The sequence below is a fragment of the Opisthocomus hoazin genome, chromosome 21 (genome assembly GCF_030867145.1).
Source record: "Opisthocomus hoazin isolate bOpiHoa1 chromosome 21, bOpiHoa1.hap1, whole genome shotgun sequence".
Classification (NCBI taxonomy): domain Eukaryota; kingdom Metazoa; phylum Chordata; class Aves; order Opisthocomiformes; family Opisthocomidae; genus Opisthocomus; species Opisthocomus hoazin.
The window spans coordinates 9,738,488-9,762,975 of record NC_134434.1 but is presented as its reverse complement, the minus strand read 5'-3'; the positions used below and the strand labels follow the sequence as shown (position 1 = coordinate 9,762,975).

Sequence of the window (24,488 nt, the reverse complement as noted above, 5' to 3'; positions counted from 1 at the left end):
AGTTTGTCTGTAGACGAGAAACTGAAGGTGGGTACGAATAGCTTTTTCAATTGCACAGAGGCAATGTTCTTTCTTTAATTACTAAGGTGGGACTATTCAAACGTGATATTATATTTTGCCTTGGTAACAGTGTTTAAGCATTACGTAGCAACAAATGATACAGGAAGGGTCCCGTCTGAAAAATTTCGTTTTGACTACTTCCACTGTCTAAAGCTCCAGAATAGGCAGGGATCAGGAGAGTAAGTACTCTTGAGAAACCTCCTTTACCCATCAGTTACCTAACTTTTGCCCAACTACCTGACCCAATCGTAAGCTCTTGTAAGGCAAAATATGAAAAGTTACATCAACTAACTACATCAGAAAACCCTTCTTGATTCAAATGTTTTCTCAAATCTAATCACAAATTGTTAGATTAAAAACGCATCTAAGGAGCTAATATTTTTAAACAAGAAAATTATGTACAATTAGGAGCTCTTCCCTCTTGTTTACACATATCTCATCTCTATTATAACTGCAGTTATACAATAGTCCACGTACCGAATGGTGAATAACCTGCGGCAACGTGTTCAGTAAGGAAACACCCATGAAGAGCTAACTAGCAAGAGAGAGTTGGTGAGATGAAGTGAGCATGCTGGAAACCTGCAACAAAACCCTAGTGACTAACTGAATAACTATTGAGAAAGAGATTCTAGGAAATAATTTTTCCTTTCTGTAGGGTCAATGGAAATCTATGAGGAATTCTCCTTACCTTGAATTACAGACTTTTTTAGCCAGTAACAGATTCCTACGCTTATTCCACACTACCTAGTGACACGGTGTGGAATGAGAACATCCTGAGACTTCTCATAAAAATATTTCAATACTTTGAGTCCTTGACAGTATTTCAGGGAAATGAAGTGCAACGTTTAATGCAGGATGCAAAAAAAAAGGCCCATACAAGAGAGAAACAAATCACAACAGCTAATGGTGAGCTTGTCTCTCCAAAACATGAGGATGTGTTACAGAGGTGATGCCAGCCTCATTAATGAAGAGTTGAGATTTTCTAGTAGTGACTGCTGAATGAAGTTTTAGAGCAACAACGTGCAAAGAGATTGCTGTTTCAAAGGATTTTTGTCTAAGGGATGACTGCTGCAGAAGAGATGCAGCATGAACCATCTCAGTCATTCACAGCCTTTTCCTAAACTACGAAGTTTTTCATCCTTCCCTGAATTCTGACTCTGTGGTTAACGCTTTTATCTTGGATTAAAGTGGTATTTCATAAAGATGCTCAATACTGCAAGTGGGTATATCAGTAGGCCTCCTGTGTGTGCAACTTGATGCAAAGGAGACAGCCACTCTTGCTGGGAGCAGCTACATCTGAGAACAGCAAGAAACAACATGCATGGAGCAGCAGCGTGTCAGGATATTCCAACCATGGCCTCCAAATAAACACATTTATCATAGTTGTGACCAAGAATCACATTTATCATATACGCCTCTAAGAAAGCTATAAAGGATGGAACCACTACACTATGAAAATTGTTCGGTTTGAACTCCCATTTGCTGGGGTGAGATGACAAGTGCTGAGGTGTTAGTAAATCAACTATGCCAAAATATGCCTGCAGTACACACAAGACAAGGTACAGCACTGTTTTCAATGCTGAAAACCGATTATCTCTCTTCACCAACTGCTTTTTCCGAAGTGTTTGCAAATGTTTAACCATTTACCACTTCTTACATGTTGCATTTTATTCAGAGAGGAATCGGATGTTAAAAGCTCTTGATTTTTTACACAAAATATCCACTCTTTGTGCAAACCAAGCATAACACACACACAGAGAGATTTTATGAGTTCCCAAATATCAATCAGCCAGCAAATGTAAACCTGTAGTATGTTACACAATCCTGCTATAGCCAAGCTGTGCCTTTATGAAAATATTCATGTAAGTGGTATCTAAGAGGCACTACCTCTAATCAATACAAACAAACCTATAACGTCTCAAGTGAGACACATTACGGATATTTATAGACACTACTTACTGTCCACTACCAGTTCCCTAAACACACAGTCCTAGTTTCTCCACAGTATTTCTGCAATCACTAAGTGCCTGAATCAACTACCAAATCGGTAATGTTTCAAAGAAATCACTGGACTAAGCTCGAAAGACTGAAAGTACCTTCAAGTTAAACAAAGAGCGACAATTTTATGACAATTATTAAAGTAAATATCTCCCTATTTAGTGGATATGGAGTGTAAAATCTGCAGTATATAAGGTTACCAATTGCTTTTTCAAAAAAAACTTTATTTTAAAAGCACACCTGGTACCTAGTAAATAAAGTTAAGGACCTGTTAAGAACTGCAGTGAAGAGTTTGTTCTTTACAGATTGCAGCAAGTCTGAGTTGAGGAAGTTCTGACAGATGCAAAATGTACACCTGTTGCAGGCGCACATACAGCGTAACCGGGCATGGCTGCGAAAACACACAGAAGGACAGGAATTGAAATCTTGCTCATAAAATCAGGTGCACATTAGGACTGTGCCACAACCGAGAGAGATTTAGGAATAAAAGGTACATTTGAATGAGTAAGGAGAGGAGAAAAAAAAATACACTGGGGAAGCAAGGGTACAACTACAGCTGTGCAGAATTTTAAGGTTAGATATTCTAGGTCTTGGACATTTTGGCATTACCACCATACACAGATCTTAATAGCAAAGCACAAACATGAATTAAAACATTTGCTGAATTTATTTAAGTTTGTAAGGAAAGCATCTAAAGGCTTCTCAGTATGTCTGCACAGCAATAGATAACACCCCTTTTTCAAAGGAAAGTAAGCCACATTTTCTACCACTTTGAATGCACACTTTACAAAGTCACAGTTACCTCTGCCTTTCCCACCCTAACAAACACACATGCTTGAAAACTAAGGGAGAAGCAGGAATATTGATATGACAAGACATTTGGTCAGTGCTACACTTTAGTGGTTTCCCAGTATTCCAGCGCTACAAAATAAATAGAACAGAACAAAAACAAAACAAAAGCTTTACAAATCTAATTCAATAAACTCAGTTTCAAGTATTTTTTAAAAAATCCTGTTATTTTGGGTGAAAGTGACATTAGTTCTATTTAATTTAAAGCAAATGTCAGCTGTCATACTAGACTCCAACTGCTGTAATATTTATGTAGTTCATCACCATATTAAAAGCTCCACCCACTAAAAAAAGAGATGCAAAGTGAGCTTAGCAACAGCGAGATGTGTAGCGAAGAAGAACGTGAGCTTAAGTATCTTTTATCCAAAGCCCAAAAGGTGTTTATACAGAAATTCTATAAATAAATTTAAGATCTGTTAGATTAATGAACTGAATAGTAATAAATATAGTAATAAACATCCTGAAAATAAAAAAAAAATATTCAAGCAGTGCAGTGGGGGAACCGTTGTTCACTAAAGAGTGTCATTATTTATAATCAGCTGTCAAGCTGAGATATTAACAAGGATTATGGCACAACTTATTCACATGTATCTCAAAAATACCAAGATATAAATACTAACATATTGAGTTATGCGTCCACAACGAGGACCAAACAGAACCCTACATATTCATTGGAATTTGCAACATGAGCTGGATGAAGTAGTGTATTCTTTAAAAAAATACCTTAGCAACAATAGCTGACACTGATTTATGTGTTTGCTACATACCAACTTTCTCAATTTGAAATAATTTGAAGATTCTAGTCAAGTCACTTCTGTCTCTCTGTTGCTAAATCTCAGTGAGGTAGTTCCATCTTCATGGCTAACAATGACATGCAGTGATACGGTGTGTGACCCATGCAATATGAAAAATCTAACAGTTCAAGTACTTACGGATACATTGCCATAGTTGTCAGTTTAACAAAGATATCCTTACTTGGCACGTCAACAGTATTACAAGTAAAGGCTTGAGGTGGAGGCATTTTGTGTTTTTTGCAGAATTCAGCAGGAGAAATACCATATTCCTGTCTAACTTCATGCAAGTCGGACTTTGCAGCTACCACTAAGCATGGTATTCTGCTATCCATGAAGTGCTGCTGCAAATTTAAAGGAAAGAAGTGAAAGAAACAGTGTATGATACATCCAGCCTGGAACAGCCTGAGTTGAACTGGTTGCAGCAGCATTAAGATATATTCATTGCACTGAAGTCAAGCATTTGCAGAAGCAGAGTATTTTAATATAGACAAGTAGACATTAGATTTGTATGAATAAAAACCCTACATTTTTAATGCATCAGCCATATATAACCAGCACTGGTAAATAAAATGTCTTTTAAGCACTAGAACTTGTATACAGGACCAGCAACTGACACCGAATATTTTGTCAGTGATAAAAAGATATATAAATGTAAAGGTCTGCATATATAAAATATACAAACCTTAAAAATCCTGGCACAGTACTCGAAGGACTTAGGGTTACTGACATCATATACCAGGCAGACAGCATCACATACGGTCTCAGCATCAGTTAAAAATTCAGAGTAACTGACATCATGTAGCTGGACAAAAAGATGGTCAGAGAGGGAGAAAAGCTTTGTCATTATGCAGTTAAGGGAATTTTACAACTTTCTTTTTCTCATAATTTTTATGGCTCCTTTTTATGTATCCTTAGAACTAATGGATCGACAATGGGCAGAATTGATGAAAAAGAAATAGTAGGAATTTACCATACAGCCAACATATTATAAGCTGTTAACATCCAATCTGCAGGCAATCACAATCTCAGCACAAAAAATTACATTTACTTCTAACGCAAAGTCTTAGATTCCCACAGAAACTGGCACTCATCCTACAGAGGAAAGCCACAGAGCAGAGGACTAGATCTTGGAAAACAAAGAAAGACACCATATTATTATAAAGGGAAACTACAGTGGAACAAGCTTTATAGAAAGTATTCCACCCATTGAAGATTAACTTTAGCCATCCTGATCACCCTACATAACAGATTCTTCTTTACTGGACAGGTAGATTGGCTGCTGCTAATTTACCATATGTTATCATTTGATGCCCTGTAGCACAAGCATAATGGACTGGGTTCTGTACAATTTAGGTCAAGGTTTCAAAATTAACAGGTCCCGAACAGGTTCAGCTGAAAGTACTAGCAGCATGTAAAACCAGAAGTTATTTGAGCAAGAAAAGGGAGCGGGGGGGAATCCACATTTATGAAGAAGAGACCATTAAAACAGAAGTTTGTTTGCAGAAGGCTCTGAATAATTCACAGAATTTTAAGATCAATCAGTCATATGCAAACAATGACGAGGCAACCTTACCAGCAAGTATTTTTCTTGTCCATATACATAGACTGTATTAATGGCGTAGTAAGATCTGTGTTCTGCACGTACTTGCCTCTGTCTCTGAAAATGCAGAATTCCATGTTAGACCACAGCAATTTGCCGCCTTAAGTTAATTTGAAAGATATTTTACTCCATTTAGTAATGAACGAAAATTACAGTAATCTGTGGTTTATTTTGCAAGTAAATGCATAGCTATAACCAATGACATACAAGTAATCACTGCATGCAATAGCCATTTGTCTATCTGAAAAAAAAAAGGGGGGGGGGAACCCCTCCCCAATAATTCTATATTCCCTCACAGAACTGTCCAAACTCAGTAATCATCAGTAAAGCTCCAAGCTCAATTGGTTTGGCTGCCTAGCCTTAACTCAAAAGCATATACAGGTGAATATAAGCAAAAGGTTTCTTACTATTAGATTTCTTCCAAGAAGAGCCTGAAGAACTCCACTTTTTCCACAGCCTTTCATTCCGACCACATTGCATCGGAAAACATTTCTCTGAGTCTGTTTTTTCTGGAGGTCTATCTTCTTATCTCTTGTTACTTTTGAAAAAAACACAAATATTTTTCACAAGAGGTACATGCATGTATGTACGTGAAAACATGAAATAATTGTCCACTTACACTAAAATGCACATAAACCAATCAAAAATATTAAATCAAAGGTTTGACTTGAATAGAAAGTAAAAACAGAATATAAGTGAAAAACACACAGACCATTTGCTTAAACAATTTCCTCTTCAGGAGGTTTCTAAATTTAACTTCCTAAGTTGTACCAAAATTTTATTTTTTTACTACCTGTAATTGCTGATGCTTGAGATTCTTGTTCTGCAAGTATTGAGTAGCCTAAATAACCCAGGTACTCCAGGCAACGCTGTACATCTAAGTATGTGGTTAGTCTAACAGAGGAGAGAAAAAGAAGTTTCTAAATTGTTAGCAACTGTGACACCAATTCTCTACAGTACTGAAACAATTTTTTCCTCCTATCTCCAGGCAGACATGATAGAAGCAATCCTAGCTCTATGTAGTACTGAAGTACAAAAGCACTCTGAAGGTAAATGGTGGCAACTTTACCAGTCTTAATAGTCAGCAAAACACTATCAAGGCAGTACTTCGCAAGGTCTATCAACCTACACCATATTTTTTTTCCACAGCAAATAACGTTTTCCTAATTTTTTAGATTTTCAATAGGGGAAAAAACCTCATTATTGAACACCATTATTCATACCATCTCTAAAGAGCTGAACAACAGAAATAAGTATTTCAACAAGTTTCAGGGAGACTTCCACATTTTGAAGAGCCACTTCTTCATAGTTACCACTAAATATCGGCCAAATCTCAAACAGGTTCTAACAGTTGTCTGAAGATTAGGCCACTGGATGGCTATAAAAACCTGACTGCTTGGGTCAATTTTCAGCTATTAAACTTCCACTCTTCCTACCAGATTCTTAAGAGAAATCTACAAACGCATTATCATAACCAAAGTTCTCAACTACTAAAATGTAACATATCACACTTACGTCCACTGGGAGAGAAATCCTTGGTATGTAATCCACCCTCTTTCATTTGTACAAACAGTGTTGTTAACGTCAGGTCCCCATGGCATATAAGGGAAGACTTTGAACAAATCTTTCAATTCATCAGGACACAGAGCACAATCTCTATCCTGAAAACAAGCATATGATATCAGACATAAATAATTTTATTCATGTCTATTTTAAACTGATTTTTTTTGCTGCATGCTTGCAAGATTCAAGAAACTGTCTATAAGAAACTGAGCTGCTTTCTTTTTAGTAATTGCTCCTTTCTTGTTTTCAAATAAGACTAAACATATGAGCTAGTTAAACAAAATTTGGTACAACTGTAACTGCCAACTCTCCTTGTAGACAGAAATATAAACAGCAGGCTAGTTTTGACTGCATAGCTTAAGCCAGAGCCAGTTTCTGAATGAAATGACATAATAACAAAACCACACTTCTCACTACCAAAACTGCTAGCAAACTAAGGCTCTTAAGTATAAGGACATACACGCTCTCAAATTCAAAGCTTACCAAATCATGTTTATCAAAAATACTTTGAAGAAACAAGTATGCATGATGATTTAATTCTGTTGTGCAGTCTGGAGGAATTTTTAGCCTGTTTATTGAAAACAAAAACAAATATAAGAAGTGCTAATTGTGTTTATAAAACATACAATATTAAAATTCAAAAAACAGACTTTTTGAATTACAACATTTAGTAACTGACCTCTGCATTTAACTTTAATAATTTATCTTTAAAGAGATCAAAAAACACACTTTAATGAATGAATGTCTCTATATTACGTGATTTATAGCTAGACAGAAATCAGTCTTTGTTTGGTTTGGTTGTTTGTTTTTTGGTGTGGTTTTTTTTTTAACAGCAAATTATGTAGTTACATTTTTGAAAAGCCACAGAGTTGCTCAATCTCTTTAACTTTTTCATTTGAGCATTTTCAAAGGATCTCAAATGCTATGAAAATACTGACAAACCTTTCCTAATCTGTTGCCACATACAACAAGGAACTGCTCTGATTTATGTTCCAGTTTTGTATTGAGTCTCTTGTGCCATCTTTCTTCTAAAGAGAAACAGCAGTACCTGGTTTGGCACAAGAGACAGGAGTTCTTTCGTAATTTCCAGTCACATGAAGATTTTTGGCTTGTAGGTCATAAAGTAAGGGAGATACTTGATGTAACAATGTGTTACTAAACACACTACAATAACCCTTTCCTCCTGCCAAAGCAGGAGGCAGCATAAATTAAACGCATGCAAGTTAAAGAAAGTTAAAATACGTATACATACGGAGGAAACAAGTACTCTGGTGTAAGCTCTAAGTCATCATCATATCCGAAGCGACGTAAAACAGTCCAAGTTGTCTCATGCCTTCCTCGCTGAATGAAAAGTGTGTGTAGAAAAAGAAAACCTAAAAATCAAATGATGAAATCTTAAGGCCCTGAAGTGCTTTATCTGCTCCAAGTATTTTTAACAGAATCAGTATCAGACTCAAAACAAAAAAGCTTGAAATACACATTCAGATTTTAAACCTCCTGGGTGACATTACAGCATTATCTACACAGACTGAACATTCAGAAATCCTGTTATTTTTAAAAATGTCCTCCAAGGAACTGTTTCTTTAGAACAACCCACTTGGTTCTCTGCTGTTGTTTGCTTCTTTCAGTGCTAGCATTTTAGAAGAACTTAGCTGTATGAAAATAAAGGCAAGAATATTTTCACCAATTTAAAACAGTAAGCCTTAGAAAGAAGCATGGAGAGCAGTGTCACAGAAGACTGCTTTTACTTTTCCTGTACCAAAATAACTGGGTAGGATTTTTGTTTAGCACTTTCCAGTCTTGAACGAACACTGAGATTTCACTGTTTAGTAAGGCTATGCCTTAAGATTCCCACTCTTCACAATTTCACAAGTCCTATTACATATGTAAGCTCCAGAAGCAAAGCAGTTACACTGATAACCAGAAAGAAAATATTTTTTCTCCCTTCACTTTTGCCATATGCTCTGAGCAAATCTGTACAACACAGCTGTCAAAATGCTGACAGACACCACACCTTGCTGACAAGTACTGCAGCCAGTGAGCCTTGAGACAAGATACAGATTTATCTAGGAGACAATCTCTTTTGAATCAGTATACTTAATTGGGTTCCATGCTCTGTAACAAGAGGTAAGAAAGACCTTATTTTATTCACCCCGTTATTCCCCAGTTTAACCATCCTCTGATATCATACTGCCACTACATCCAGCTCTTGTAGTCTAAAAAGAATCAAGATAGAGATCATGTTCCAAAAGACTAGCTTTTCTATGTAAGAATTATCAAAGACACAACTTCCAAGAGTTACATAAGGCTTACCTTTTAACGTTAATCCATTATCTGCAACTCCATCACTTACGTTTTTCCTGACTACATTCTTTACGTCTTCCAAAGCTTGAGGTGCCAGTGGTGTATTAAAACAAATTCTCTAGCAAAAAACAAAAAGAGCATGTTATGACCACAGGCTACTCAGCTGGACAAACAGCATGTCCTGTATGAAATGCAGCCTTAAATGTTCTCATAAGCTGGTAAAGGACAACCCAATTTCTTTGTAGAAATACTGGTGTACAAACTTTATTTTATTTTTAAATACAAGCATTGGGGCTGTAGATTTTTTTAAACTTGCTCTTGAACTAAAACTTGAACAATAGTTAGAAATAAAATTAATACCTTTTCTGTTTTTACAGACCCAAACTTTTATACTGAACTCAGGACTTTTAATACTTAGACCCGATTCCCTTACAATTCACCTTAATACTGTTCCTTCAAAAGCAATCACTTGTTTTCCTAGAATTATATAGTTCAACTATTAAGCATGGTGAAAAGATAAGCAAAAGAGTTACCTGAAAGAAGTTGAGCTCTGCATCATTGAGAGTACCATCATTATCCTGATCAGAAATTCTAAAAATGCGAGTGAGTGCTTTAATACAGGCAGGTTTCATCTAAGGAATAAAAGAAAGTTCAGTATCTTTCTAGGCTTGAATATAAAAAGATTACACTGAGTGACATCAGGCAGCTCAATCACATTAAAACAAATACCTTCATTTTACATTTTTAGAAGGGAGACATCATACACACACACACAAAAAAAAAAGCAAGAGGAAACAAAACCTTGATCCAGCAAATTTATATCCATAATTTTAAAGCAATTATTCCACATTAAGTATCTTTCTATTCCATTATTAGAAGAGCCTCAAACTCTTCACAAACTGAAAGTGGCACTACTTAGTTATTGCAATAAAACCCCAAAGCAGTTCTCTAAATTCAGTCTTATTGCTACAGCAAGCTTAAAAAAAAAACTTCATTATTTTTTTCCCAAAAAACATTGTTTGGGGGTGTGTGTGGGGGAAAGCCTTGCAATCCCAGTGCCTTGCAAAAATAAATGGCTCTAGAACTACAGTCAACTCTTTCTAAACAAGCACACTACCCCTATTCACCATTTCAACTACCACTTCCCAAGGCTTCAAACAACAAATACTGAAAATCTGCACAGGGCTCATTCATCTACCAGGCAAAGCATTGATCATATGGACTATCTCTAGGACAAAAGAATTGCTGGGATACCTTCCGAGTGAAGGAAAACAGACAGTTGTAATTCTCTCCCAACAACTACAGTGATGACGGACTCTTCTCTTCACAGAGGTCACACAGATTGCATAGAGATTGGTTTTGGAAAACCAAAAAGATTTCAGTACAACAATTTTATCACAACATTACTAACTCATAAAGATGATTCTGATGGAAGAAATCAAAACATCGTTATTCTCTGGTTCTCTACTTAACAAAGTAGTTATTACTGAAGAAACTTTCCTATTGCCCAAGACTACACAGGGGTTACATTTAGAGATTTTATTTATATCTGCTCATGAAATTAATGGGTTTTCTAGAAAAACCCATACTCTTTCATAAGATGCTAGGCTAACTACCTGTGATACTTAAAAATCAGCTACATCACGTGTTTCTTATCTCTTTTGCCAAAGTTTCACTAGACACTCAGAAAAGTTATTTCCCTTAAATCAGGCCAAGTCTGGAGTATTTTCTCTGAAATAGATGGGGAATACTGTGAAATGTATATCTATATGAGGACTGAACTGAACACATGATTTTGTTCACTTTACATTTGGCTCAAAGTTATTACCAAAGCTTCCCATTTTACTTAGCAGTTCACATGGGCAACAAAAAACTGTCTCCATTGCTTTGAATGAAGAGGAAAGACAGATGGGATTAATACAACACAAAACAATCACCATGGTTCTGGCATATAACACTTGACATCTGGGGGTATGGTGGTGGTAACAGAACACACTAAGAAATACAAAATCTACTCAAAAAGGAAAGAACAGGAAAGTGATTAACTTCCACCCCCCACCCCCATGCTATTTGTTCTCAGAATCTATGTATAAATACCTCTTTCTCCTCTGGGCAATAAAGAGGACCTGTAGGATGTAGAACAGCTTTCTGTGCATAATAAAATAGCTCAGATATATTCTTCAAGTTTTTGGCTGAACACTGAAAGAGAAATCCTTACATTGATTAGCTAGTTTCTTGACTATTTGGTGATTTCTTCTGAAATTTAAGCAATCATCAAACAAGATCTAGCCCCCTCTTGTGGATACAGTACTGATTTGGAAAAAAAGACATTTAGTCCCTCTCTACCTGTTCAGCAATTAATAAAGGAGGTCTCACTACAACTTGCTGTCATACCAAGAATAGAGAAACTAAAAAGTTGTATCTACTTGGGGGGGGCGGGGGGGGAAGAAAGAGGGGCATATCCATACTTATTAATTCAATTTTTAGTACTTTGTGGACATCTGTTTGGTTTAATACTAAACTTAAAACACTTGCTAAAGGCAAGGATGTGAGGAGGCTCTAAATACTGGAAGAATTTGACAGTTACATTTGATCATACAATAGTGTAATCTTCTCTAAAGAAAAAAAAGTATAAACTCACCATGATAATGATGTATATGTTAATATTTTATTTTGAACTAAAAAAAAATATCACCTTTTCTATTAAAAAGTTGCCATACATGCGTGGCAAGAATGTATTTTTTGTTACTCATTCTAACTTCAGAAATCTTGCATACCTCTACACATGTTTCTATCTCTGTATATTGATTCATAATGGGAAGGATAGTTTCCATACTGCTATATTCCACTAGATCAGACTTGTTTCCAACTAATATAAGAGGCAGCCTGAAAATAAAAAAAGGTTAAGAGCTTTAAAGACAGAGGGATAACAAGATCTATCTTAATTTAGCATTCTACCTCCCACCAGCTGTCACTGTATTACTTTCATGATGTAATTAAATATCACTGGCAGCCAATAGGCAAAACTAAATGATTGTAGTTTTAAGTAAACTGTTTTGATATACACTTAGGACAGAAACATACTTCTTGTTGATACTACAAAAACCACACAGTTAAACACAAAACGAATCATATTGTTATTACACAAACCCAGCATCAGTAGAAAAGCTACACAGCCCATGTAGCCAAAACTAGTTATACTATAATAAATACAAACACACCTGGTAAAAGCTGCCCATGAAATTCAAAATAAATAGCATTGCTGACACATGCAACAGACCTACACACTTTAAATCTCTTGTTGCTTGGACTTCTTCTATAAACTTTAAGCTTAGAATTTGATTTTCTTAAACAATTAACATCCTCAACACTGTCCACTGACACTCATCGATGTGCAGCTTAATTCACACTTCTCATCTTTACTTATGCACCTGCTATCTTTGTCTGTCCTTTCATTGATGAGAGGAATCCATCGACTTGTTACCTAAAGTGGGATTAAAAACAAACATGAAAAATACTTTCTCAAATTGAATATAAATGAACTGTGCACAAGCTTGACTACAACTGCTACTGCTTCTTTCCCAAGAAGGCACACATTTACCCACAAAGGAGGAAACAAACGAAAACTGGAACTGATTAATGAGCACCTTTCTGGGATAACTGCACTGACTGAAAACTCAAATGCTGAAATGGACCAGAAACAATAATACATCTCTAGTTTCTCTTAACAAATTGATCTCAAACACCATCTTATGCATTTTAAATGTCTAATACAGTTTTCAGCTTGCCAAAAACTAACAGTGCACAAGTTACATCTCAAGCAAAAACTGGGTAAAATGTGCTACTATACCTTATCAATAGAATTCTTGTTGTTAACAGCATACACTATACAAATCACATTTGCCTAAAATGAAAAGAAAGGAAAGGCATGGAATTCCACTGTATAGTGTCTCTAGCGCAACAGAGACAATTCAGAAACATAACATCAGAGTAAGAACAGTTCCACCATTAGTCAAAAACTGTGTCCCTGGCTTGTTTAAGCTATCTGTAGCCTGAACAACAGCTTAAACCAAGTAATTTGTTATGCTGAGAAGTGCCAAAAATCCTGTCTTGCAGTGTGACATTCACAGCTTATGCCTGCAGAGAGACCAATGCTACCAAGAAATGTAAACTGAAGAATCGTAATTGCAGCCTCCGCTCAAGTACCAAACTACATGCCAGAAGTGGAACACAACACCATGACAGATAGTACAGAAAATGTGCAAAGGTGCTCAGAAAGAACTGAAAATAGGAACCAGAAGAAATTCTAAAATTACCAAGAATACCATGCTATTCATAAATGCAGTACTACAACATGACAGAAAAGATAAATGGATTTTTCCAGGGTAGGACTATTTCTTTACAAAAACCATGAATCTCTAGGCCCACTGACTTAAAGATATCTAGGTTCTGTCCTTTCACTTGGAAGGACAAAGCTTAAGCTCAAGTCACCAACACAGTAGTAGTACCTACTTTTCTTAAATACAGGAAGGTCTACTATAGCACAGGGCACAAAACAAAATGCCAAGCAAGAAAAAGCAAGAGAAGTTTTTTTGACAGGTAGCTTGGGAGGAATACAGAGAAATCGTCCAAGTAGCCAGGGAGCAAGTTAGGAAAGCTAAAGCCCCAACAGAATTAAATCTAGCCAGGGATGTCAAAGGGAGTAAGAAAGCCTTCTATAGGTATGTCAGTGATAGAAGGAAGACTACGGAAAACGTGGGCCCTCTCTGGAAGGAAGCTGGAGACCTGGTTATCCGGGAAGTGGAGAAAGCTGAGATGCTTAACGACTTTTTTGCCTCAGTCTTCAACAGCAAGTGCTCTAGCCACACTGCCCAAGTTGCAGAAGGCAAAGGCAGGGACTGAGAGAAGAATCGCCCACTGTAGGAGAAGACCAGGTTCGAGACTGCCTAAGGAACCTGAAGGTGCACAAGTCCATGGGGCCTGATGAGATGCATCCATGGGTCCTGAGGGAACTGGCAGATGAAGTTGCCAAACCACTCTCCATCATACTTGAGAGGTTCTGGCGGTCTGGGGAGGTCCCCACCAACTGGAGAAGGGGCAACATCACCCCCATTTTTAAAAAGGGAGATAAGGAAGACCTGGAGAACTATAGGCCAGTCAGTCTCACCTCTGTGCCTGGCAAGATGATGGAGCAGATCCTCCTTGAAACCACGCTAAGGCACATGGACAACAAGGAGGTGATTGGGGACAGCCAACATGGCTTCACCAAGGACAAACTGTGCCTGACCAACTTGGTATCCTTCTGTGATGGGGTTACAGTGTTGGTGGACGAAGGGCGGGCAACTGACATTGTCTACCTGGACTTGTACAAGGCATTCAACACTGTCCCGCATGATGCCCTTGTCTCTAAATTGGAAGGACATAGATTTGACAGATGGACCACACATTGGATAAGGAACTGGCTCAATGGATGCACTCAAAGAGTTGCGGTCAACGGCTTGATGTCCAGGTGGAGACCAGTGACAAGTGGTGTGCCTCAGGGGTCAGTATTGGGGCCAGTGTTGTTTAATATCTTTGTTGGCGACATGGACAGTGGGACTGAGTGCACCCTCAGCAAGTCTGCCGACGACACCAAGCTGTGTGGTGTGGTTGACACGCTGGAGGGAAGGGATGCCATTCAGAGGGACCTTGACAGGCTGGAGAGGTGGGCCTGCGTGAACTGTGTGAAGTTCAACAAGGCCAAGTGCAAGGTCCTGTACGTGGGTTGGGGCAATCCCAAACACAAGCACAGGCTGGGCAGAGAGTGGCTCGAGAGCAGCCCTGAGGAGAAGGACTTGGGGGTACTGGCGGATAAGAAGCTCAACATGAGCCGGCAACGTGTGCTTGCAGCCCAGAAAGCCAACCGTGTCCTGGGCTGCATCAAGAGAAGCGTGGCCAGCAGGGCGAGGGAGGGGATTCTGCCCCTTTACTCCACTCTCCTGAGAGCCCACCTGGAGTATCTCATCCAGCTCTGGAGCCCCCAACATAAGAAGCACATGGATGTGTTGGAGCGGGTCCAGAGTAGGGCCACGGAGATGATCCGAGGGCTGGAGCACCTCTCCTCTGAGGACAGGCTGAGGGAGTTGGGGCTGTTCAGCCTGGAGAAGAGAAGGCTCTGGGGTGACCTTAGAGCAGCCTGCCAGTACCTGAAGGGGCCTACAGGAAGGATGGAGATGGGCTTTTCACAAGGGTGTGTAGTGACAGGACAAGGGGGAATGGCTGTAAACTAAAAGCGGGCAGATTTAGATTAGATATCAGGAAGAAATTCTTCACCATGAGGGTGGTGAGGCCCTGGCCCACGTTGCCCAGAGAAGCTGTGGCTGCCCCCTCCCTGGCAGTGTTCAAGGCCAGGTTGGATGGAGCTCTGAGCAACCTGGTCTGGTGGGAGATGTCCCTGCTCATGGCAGGGGGGTTTGGAACCAGATGATCTTTAAGGTCCCTTTCAACCCCTACCATTCTATGATTGTATGATTCTATGATTCCTTCAATTCAAACTGAAGCCCATCTAATGCAGAAAACTTAAAAAGAAACACTTCTCCAAAAGCAGAAACTATTTTCTAGTAAACACTAAAATACACTTACCTGTGATATTTCATGGTAAAGCTGCTCATCACTTTGCTCTGCTTCTGCAGTTAATAGAATAAGCCATTCATTAATACCAAACATCTTTGTCAACAAAACTGATAATCTTAAGAAATTGAACTAGGCTATTTCACAATACTCATACAACAACCTTGTGAAAGCTCTTTTTATTTAAACGCCTTTTTATAAGTGCACTAAAGAGTGCTTCTGCTCTAACAATAATGAAATTGATCCATTAACTCACAAGACAGAAACAGTCCGTTGCACACAAGTTTTTTAGCAGCTATTCTAAAGAGGAATAATGACATTTGTAGTCAGGTTCTTTCTGGAATGAGTCATAGTTTGCATCCCTCTACATTTATCAACAGCCCCCTCCTGGGATAATAAGTAGCAACATTGTGCATTGTGTTCCCTAACGTAAACTTTCACAACAGAATATAGCATATGTTAATTTTATTGCTGTGTCAATGATTTTTGAGTGACACTGAGCTTTTATTAACCAAATCTATGAAACATTTCATCCAGTTAAAAAAAAAAACTGACTCCACATAAATTTAGGCTCAAGTCCAACAGAAAAACAAAGCATTATTTCTTTGTTCCAAATAGGTAACCACAATAAAGATATTTCCTCAGCAGTGGTGGGAAACAGAAGACAAGAAGGAATCTGTAACATGGCCTAATTCTTGGCTTCTGTTATAAACGACAGAAAGGTTTTCCTAGCTGTGCACAAGTTGCATATATTTATGATAGTCTATGAACCTTGATACTGAGCCTATTTGTCTGCTAAGAAAGGTCCAGCAGATTAGACTATATCAAAAAATCAAATACAAAATATGAAACTGACACAAAAGAATAAGGTGTCCAAACTTGGAAATTTAGAAATACACAGAATACAAGGTATGTAACGTCTCCTGCATCTTAGTAAATTCTCCACTGAAAGAAAGAAAAATAGTTCTGAATTCCATGAAAGCACCCACCTTCGTCTGAACCTGTAAGTATGTCCATCACACAAAGAATACTAACGTCACCGGAATATTACTACGACTGCCTTACATGGAAGTACCAACAGCACTTAACGTTAGGCTTCGAATTAGTAGGACCAGCTGTCATAATCTCATTTAGTTTTATCCTGTGAGTTTCCACTTTCATCTGTTCTTTTCCTACACAGAGCTTTGGTTCCATACCAGTATGGCTGTTAAAGAGGCTATTAAGTTAGATACACAATTCCATACCAAATCAGTCAAACAGTTAACGGTACTGTGGAGTCCTTACCTGAATAATCCACTATGTGGGTTGGCACTCTTTCAGGTGTGACATCAGCTGGAATGGTGATTTCTTCAGCTCGTGGTGGAACCTTGGGTTGTAAAGAAACAGCAAGAAAAAGCCTTTAAAGATAATCCAGAAAATCCAGATGGTCAAAAAAAGTCATACACTATAATATACCTGCCAATTAGTCAGCTTTAAATAGAACAACTTATTAGTATTTCAAGTACTTTTGGGTTGGGTGTTTTTTGCAATGTACTGAAAGCCACTGCTACTTTCTCATTCTTTATTAATAGTCTACTTACTGAATCAGGAACTTCTTGTATGCTTTGCAAGAAAGCAATGTTGTTAAGGGATTCAATAAATTCTATAGAACTCAAATCCACTGTATCCAACCACCTATACAGAACTCCCATAATAGTGAAAACTATAAACAAAACCTGAATTGCAGTTTACTTTAAACAAAAATGTCATATAAATAAAAATTCTGAAATTTGGGAGGTTACCAAATTCAACCAATTACTTCAAAAGGCTACACATTCTTTAGCATGAGAGTAACATCAGAGTTATCATGCCATTACTGACAAATAAAATACTGTTTAATTTATGTTTAAACATTTTAATTCCTGCACAAGATATCCTGATGCTACTCCCGGTAAAATCAGCACAAGAACTACCCCTGCAAACAGTCCATGAGTTGTTAAAAAAAAAAATTCAAGATACAGCAAACAAGCAGGACAGACAAAATACAAGTCTCAATTTTTAGACAATCATAACCCGACAACTTCCTTGCTTCTGATAGAGTGCTAAACATCAAGTTCAGAAACACCTGCAAAGCAAAATATGATACTAATAAAAAGTGTGTTCTGCAAAATACTGTAAACTAGTTACGACTGCTGGTCTTTTTTTTCAGAGAAAAGCTCCTGCATAGCTATTTATTGCCTTTTACCTGCTGACACTTAACTTTCATGATGCTTTTGTTTTAACAAAAAAAAAGGTAAAAAGACCATCACCAGAAGAATGGCTCTTTGTAAAGCTTCAGGCTCTACTTATATCTTCATCAAGAATAATTACTGATAATACCCAGTGTATTAAAAACTATTTCAAAGTCTGAAATGTCTGTCACACACACCCATACGGCTCCGATCTGCACGACTGACCTGCAGGAATTCTACATGTCTCTTTCAGCAGTTCATATAGGATGCAGTATTTCTTTAGAAGTTATTTATGTAATTTCAGGCAGATTTTGTTTTATATATAAATAATGCTTTTTTCTCTTGACATGAATGAAGAGAAATATTCTAGATTATACAGCAGGAAGAAGCTGAGAAGTGAACAGAGGCCTACAATTCATTAAATACATCAACAACCAACCTGTCAGAGGAATGGGTCCCTGAGCAGTTTAAGAACAAACAGAAACCGGAGCTCCTTTCTACCTGCAGGGCTGGGAACTAAATTCATTTACGTTAACAATCTAATCTTGACTCATGAACTGTGGTAACCTACTGATTTGCATTAAACACAGCGCTGTGTAGATTCAAAGAGGAGCACATGATGTCTATTTTAAGACTTGTGATCAGAAGAAATAAACATTCATGTTTATATGTAAAAAGTTTAACTATTTGCAGCAGCTGCAGTTCTTTTCATGGTATAAAGAAAACTATATGTTCCTTTTTTAAAGGAATAAAACATAGGAGTAGCTTTACTTCTATTCTGGAAAACAAGCAGTAAGTTTTTGGCATTTTTTACTTCAAAAAAGTCAGGAAAATATTCTTCAAAAATAGAAATACAGGCCATGTCTCGCTTAGTTACAAAAAATGGCTAAGTTATACAACATGGCTTTTTAATTCCTCATTCTCATCCATTTTTCAATCTACTTGCTCTTTAAATACAACACTCCAAAAAAATTGAGGGTTTTGCCTCTCTCAGCACCTTCCCATGTATGAGTCTCTAATGTTGAAATACGCTGCCAGTTATGACCAGTTTCAACTGCTTAAAAAAACCCCTAACACTCCTCAGATGTTAAAAAATTAGTTTAATTAATCATGTGAAAAACAAGAAAGGAACTTAGACAAAACTTAAATTCCTAATCTTCCCACAGAGAGGTATTTTACCTACATCACTCTTCCAGAAGTCATCATTGCAGTTTTAGACTTAATTTTTTTTCTAAACAGGAAACCTTATTTTAAAGCAGAGCCTTAACTTACTCTTTGAAAAAAAAATTATACAACAGGATAGAAATAAAACATAGACAACCAATAAGGGTGCTCTACCTCTTCTGGAAATTCTTCGCTGACAAGAGACATAATTAGCGATGTCTTCCCAACTCTGGCTGCAAAAGCATTAAAAACAGAGATTAGATAATTTGATTTTGTTACACTCAGTAGTTGCATTCCATCTTAAAACTGGAAGTATTTTAAAAACATTTTCCAACTGACCATGTTAAAGGCTTTTTATCTGTTGCTTAAACATACTAAATATGGATGACAGCAGTTTTCTCATAATTCTTGTATTGAAAAAACCTTAGGATCCATTTCACACTTCTGCATTTCATCCAGAAGGGAATCAAATTCTACTCTGTCTTACACAAAAGAATTTGCAGGTTTTAACCTTAACATAGAACACTTAAGCAAACAAACAAAAATTCAAAACAACTAGAAACGCATTAATTCAACTTCATAAACAGAAACAAAGAAAGTACATAGAAAGGAATTTAGGAATTAACTATTTTTATAGTATCTGGATATGATGATTGCGCTTCAGTACTAAACTCCCAAGGATAAGAGCTGGACAAGAAGACCTGGCTCTATCATCCATGAACAAAGTCTCCATGAACTAGTTTGACTACTTCGAAAGTGCAAGAGCATAATCTCCTTGATATAAATAAACTGACTCCCACAAAAAGTGAAAAAAACGCAAACCGCCAACCCTTCTAAAGTCAGTGTTTTTTTAATCCAAGAAGATTATAATCTCTGCTTCAATATTCAACTCTACTGAATCAAATAAATGACTCTGTTTATCTGCAAATTTCAGGCTTCTGATATCACAGTTGGATTGTCTGGGTTTGAGAATCTTTAATGTGACCTTTTAAAATTAAGCGCTGGTAACTTTCCTCAGGGTTCCCCTCTCTCTACCTACCTTCATCTGTCAACTTCCTGTTCCTTTGAAAGCCTTCAAAGACTATTACTGCTTTATTTGGTTTTGAGACATTTCTCAAAACCCTAAATGTTCAGGTACAAAAATTATCTGGGTTTGTGTATTTCTGACAGCCCTCAATTCAAGCAAAAAACTATTTCATCCTGGATGTACAGCATCTTCGCTAGCATGCTTGTTTTACCAACCAAGACATTGCTCACAACTAGTCAGAGTCTGCATCACTGATCCTACTGAGAACAATATATGTGCCACTAATGGACAGAAGTTGTTTTGCTGATATCACTGCATTTACACTTGTCAATTTAATTGTATAGAATTTTGAATATGGGAGGAAGAGGAAGAGATTAAATTGTGAGACTGATTGTTCTTGTGCAGAAAATGGTATTACTGAGCTGCTGATCTAGTCAAAGCACATTCAACTTACCCGGGTCCATTTCTGGTATAGTAACAAAGGGATGTCTGACATTCAGAAATAAAAACCTCTCTTCATCACGGTAAATTAAAGAGTAGTTATTATAAAATTATGAAAAGCAAAGAAAAACTTATCCTGCGGAGGAAGACTTTTGCTTTCCTTAGGGAGAACAGCTGCAAATTTTTCACTAGTGGTATTAGCCAGAGAGCACCAAGATGCGGGTTTCTTAACAGCAATATGGTTGCGTTTTCTTCGAAGATACTCATATGAGCTAAAACTGTAATTTACACTGCCAGGTGTCCTCCTGCATAAACTACGTCTTAAGTTACATCCTGATGGAATCAAAAGAACTTTAAAAGCTCTCCTATTTCCATAGATAAGTACTTTCCTGATAGGCAAGTAACGTTATTAGGTAATGACTGAAAATGGTGCAGCATATTTTGCATCTGACCAAATCAGCTTTAATTTGGAATGGTGACAAAACATGTTGGCTTCGATATATAGAAACTCATTTCATTAATGTTATATGACAGAAAATAGAAGGTTACAGACTGACAGTGCAGATGTTCAGTATTTGTAAGCTTCTGATCCACTTCCTAGTGTTCTAGAGTTGTTTTTACAAAAATCCATAGGTTGAAGTGTAGAGATTTGGTTTATTTTGCTTCAATCTAGGTCAACCATTTGTCTTTCCAGTTCTGTTTATAGTCTTAGAAATAACAGCCTAAACAATATCGGCTGACTAGGATGAAGAAAATGGCACAGCACTTTGTGATAATTAACTCTTTTCCTCCTATATAAGCCTTCTATGTCACTTGCATAAAATAACATGATAAAACACATTCTTAAAAGTATGGGCTACCACAAATTTCTGTTTGCACTGTGGATACTAGAAATAAAACAACCTTCAATCTAAAACGTAGACCACTGGACATGAAAAGGGCTGTGCTTTGGAATAGGCGTACAAAAAAAGCTGCTTCACATAGTATTTCAGAGTCTGAACCTGACGGTCTGCTGTTATGCTCTAACAAGTATTACATGGTCTAGACTAACATGTGGTTTCAGACTAACAAATATATGTAAAAGACTTATACAAAAGAATGCTCTGTGTAACTGACAAGCGTTACCAACTCGTAAAACAAATTTCTCCCTTCTGTTCATTACAATTCCAATAAAAATATAAAGATGCTCACCATCTTATGTGCGCCACGTATATATGTTGCTATATTTAACAACCTGTATCTTTGAAATTTTCCATTGAACATTGTATCACATTGTGAACCTCATTGCCAAATCAAAGCACCTGTTACACCTGTACTGAAACCAGGGTACAGAGCCAGTTCAGGACACGCCATTGCCAGAGAAATAAAGGTAAATTCTACATACATTCTGAAAAGGAATTCAACTGTGTATTCAAATACACAAATATATTTCTAAACAGAATCTTGTAAAACCAGCCAAATACAAGCTTAATGAGTTAACTCTTTCTCCGTAGTACCATTTCCCTGAAGATTCCTCTCTAAAGAGGTCACGGAGGACCTTTTTAGGCAGCACAAACAGAGCCAACCTGCGCTACGAATTAACTGCATAAATTGTCCTATAAATACATGAGACATTCAACCCTCAGGAAAGCTTTGTTAGCAGTACTACGTTCTTAGCATAATTAAGTAATTTTACTAATAACACTTGGTAATTACTCTGTATTCTTTTCTTGGGAGGAACTTAAGAGCACGTTGCAAACTAACAAAACAGAACCTCCTTGTTGCTATTTACGTCAGTAAGAAGCTGCGTCTTTGGAAGCCCAGCTGCTTGTCTGGGTACCTAAGTGTGAACATCCGCACATAATTTTAGGAACATACGAGAAAACACAGACCCACTGCAACTCTGGCACGCGTGTAGGCCCGTGCTGTTTGTCCAAGGTCATACAGCAAGTTAATGGCAGAAGCAGGGATCTGGCTCCCTAGCCCTGTCCTAGCCACCAACTCACAGCGCCCGACTGATGACCGCCTGGAGCACACCTGGCCGCTGATTTCCAAACTCAGTAAATAAGAACAAATTTACGTCTGGTTTCCACTTAAAAAAAAAAGTTTGAACAGGACGTGCCCAAACACAGGGCAAGAATTTCACCCCAGTTTCGTCTCCAAGGTGGCCCACTCCGCCAACTGAGTTCCACACTGTCAGCCTGGTACCCGGCCCAGCGACGCGAGGAGCCGGCAGCCGCCGGCCGAGCGCCCGCAGAGGCTCCCGGGCCCGCCGGCGCGCCCAGGCACGGAGCGGTCCCGGCGCGCCCGACCCGCCGCGCAGGGCCCAGGCGAAGCAGGCCGGGCAGGGAGGAGGGTCCCCCCCGCCCCGCAGCACCAGGGCGAGCTGACAGCCGGCGGCATGGCGACACCGGCTCTCCCTCCGCCCCGCGGCCCCCGCCCTGCCCCACAGCCGCGGCCCCCGCCCTGCCCCGGCCCCTCCCGCACTCACGCTCTCCCACCAGCAGGATCCTCACGTCCTTCTTCATGGCCCCGCTCCCTCTCCCCGGCGCTGGGGGGGTGGGGGCTCACATCGGGCTCAGCGGGGGAAGCGGAGCCGCTGCGGCCTGGGATCCCCTCACGCCGCCTCCTCCCCGGCGCGAAGCGGGCAGCCGACGGCGGCTCGCGAGGGACAGGCTCGGTAGCGGCGGCCCGTGCGGCTGCGCGGGGCGCTGCAGGCCGCGCGCCGCCCTCAGGCGGCTGGCGCCGCCGTCTCTCAGAGCGCGGGCGGGAGATGGGCTCTGGGCGCCTGTGCCCCTCTGCGGGGGGCTTCTGCCCGGGGCCGCCCCGGGACGGAGACTCAGCCTCCTCAGCCTCCTGCCGCCGAGGAGCCATGGTGCAGATCTCACGCACCGTAACGAAACGGCGCTGGCTGCGGTGGTGCGCCAGCCAAGGGAGCACGTCTGGCGCGCAGGAACGCACCAAAAGGGAGGCAACGCGCTCCCTTTCAAATTGTGTGGTAATTTATGATCAAATCATAACAAACTGCTGCTCCTGGGTGGTGTGGCACAACTTGTATGAGGAAAATTCGAGGCGCCCAGTGAGTTCATCGTGCTGTTGCTGTTTTTTCCAGGTAGACCAGGAAAGGTCACCTCAGTCCTAGCAAGAGGCAGCGGCGTTAGCTATGCATTACATGGTTGGCAACACTGAGAGCGAGCTATGCTCCGGTCCTGGAGAAGCTGATCCGCACACCCCTGGGATCCTTCAAATGTGTATTTAGTCCAAAGTGCTTTCAGAGTGTTCAAATAAGAGTAACCTTGGAGATGACCAGCAGCTCTGTCAATGACTTTAAAAGCCATGGAGCTCCATTTGGCTCAATGAGCTAGTTGAATCCCATATGCTTTATTCACATTAAACTTACTGTTTTGTTCATTCTGGAATGCCACTGTCTTCCTGAAAAAAAGCTTTTCCTTCTTAGGAACTCTGTTTTCAGTTGGCCTGCATGAAGCAGTGGTCCTCTCAGAAATTCAGCTGTCGAGAGGTTTTGTAGGATCTCAGCTCCAGCCCCTTCACCTCACACGAGCAACAGGGACCTCCCAACAGCTAGAAAGATGTGACAAACAAGGACAGGGACGCTGCCTGTACGCTGGCAGGGAAACTCACAGAACCTCTTGTTCCCTCAGGCTCCCTGGCAAGAAAAGATGGTCCTTTCCATGACACAGTCCTGTTCATTGTCTCTTTAAAAGAGCAATAAAGTGACCACACAATTTCTTAACTGGTACAAATACATGTGAAAACATCTGCTTCCGAAACCATTCCCATGGTCACACCGCCAGCAGGACTGACACCCCTTTTGCCTGGGTAAGACTAAAACAAGACACGGCGCCAGTGTGACAGGACGTCCTCCTGGG

The 24,488-nt window shown here is 39.2% G+C and overlaps 1 protein-coding gene across 5 annotated transcripts in view; it reads right to left on the bottom strand.

The window, feature by feature from the left end:
• The window catches only part of RHOT1 (ras homolog family member T1), a 29,279-nt gene extending 6,000 nt beyond the window's left edge, over positions 1-23,279 (bottom strand). For 2 of the 5 annotated variants that reach the window (XM_075440685.1, XM_075440687.1), the window contains exons 1-19: positions 23,090-23,279; positions 19,326-19,384; positions 17,062-17,143; positions 15,790-15,833; positions 13,019-13,072; positions 12,600-12,652; positions 11,946-12,054; positions 11,266-11,367; positions 9,702-9,800; positions 9,178-9,286; positions 8,117-8,237; positions 7,348-7,432; positions 6,817-6,962; positions 6,095-6,195; positions 5,709-5,839; positions 5,275-5,358; positions 4,384-4,503; positions 3,840-4,042; positions 2,327-2,449 (exon numbers count right to left, since the gene is read on the bottom strand). In XM_075440685.1, the coding sequence (XP_075296800.1) occupies positions 2,327-2,449; positions 3,840-4,042; positions 4,384-4,503; positions 5,275-5,358; positions 5,709-5,839; positions 6,095-6,195; positions 6,817-6,962; positions 7,348-7,432; positions 8,117-8,237; positions 9,178-9,286; positions 9,702-9,800; positions 11,266-11,367; positions 11,946-12,054; positions 12,600-12,652; positions 13,019-13,072; positions 15,790-15,833; positions 17,062-17,143; positions 19,326-19,384; positions 23,090-23,126 (1,862 nt within the window). In that variant the 5' untranslated portion in view covers positions 23,127-23,279. Of the gene's footprint in view, positions 1-2,305; positions 2,450-3,839; positions 4,043-4,383; positions 4,504-5,274; positions 5,359-5,708; positions 5,840-6,094; positions 6,196-6,816; positions 6,963-7,347; positions 7,433-8,116; positions 8,238-9,177; positions 9,287-9,701; positions 9,801-11,265; positions 11,368-11,945; positions 12,055-12,599; positions 12,653-13,018; positions 13,073-15,789; positions 15,834-17,061; positions 17,144-19,325; positions 19,385-23,089 lie in introns of all 5 variants that reach the window. The other 3 variants (XM_075440684.1, XM_075440686.1, XM_075440688.1) reach the window with 3 other exon arrangements.
• Between the last annotated feature and the right edge of the window lie 1,209 nt (positions 23,280-24,488).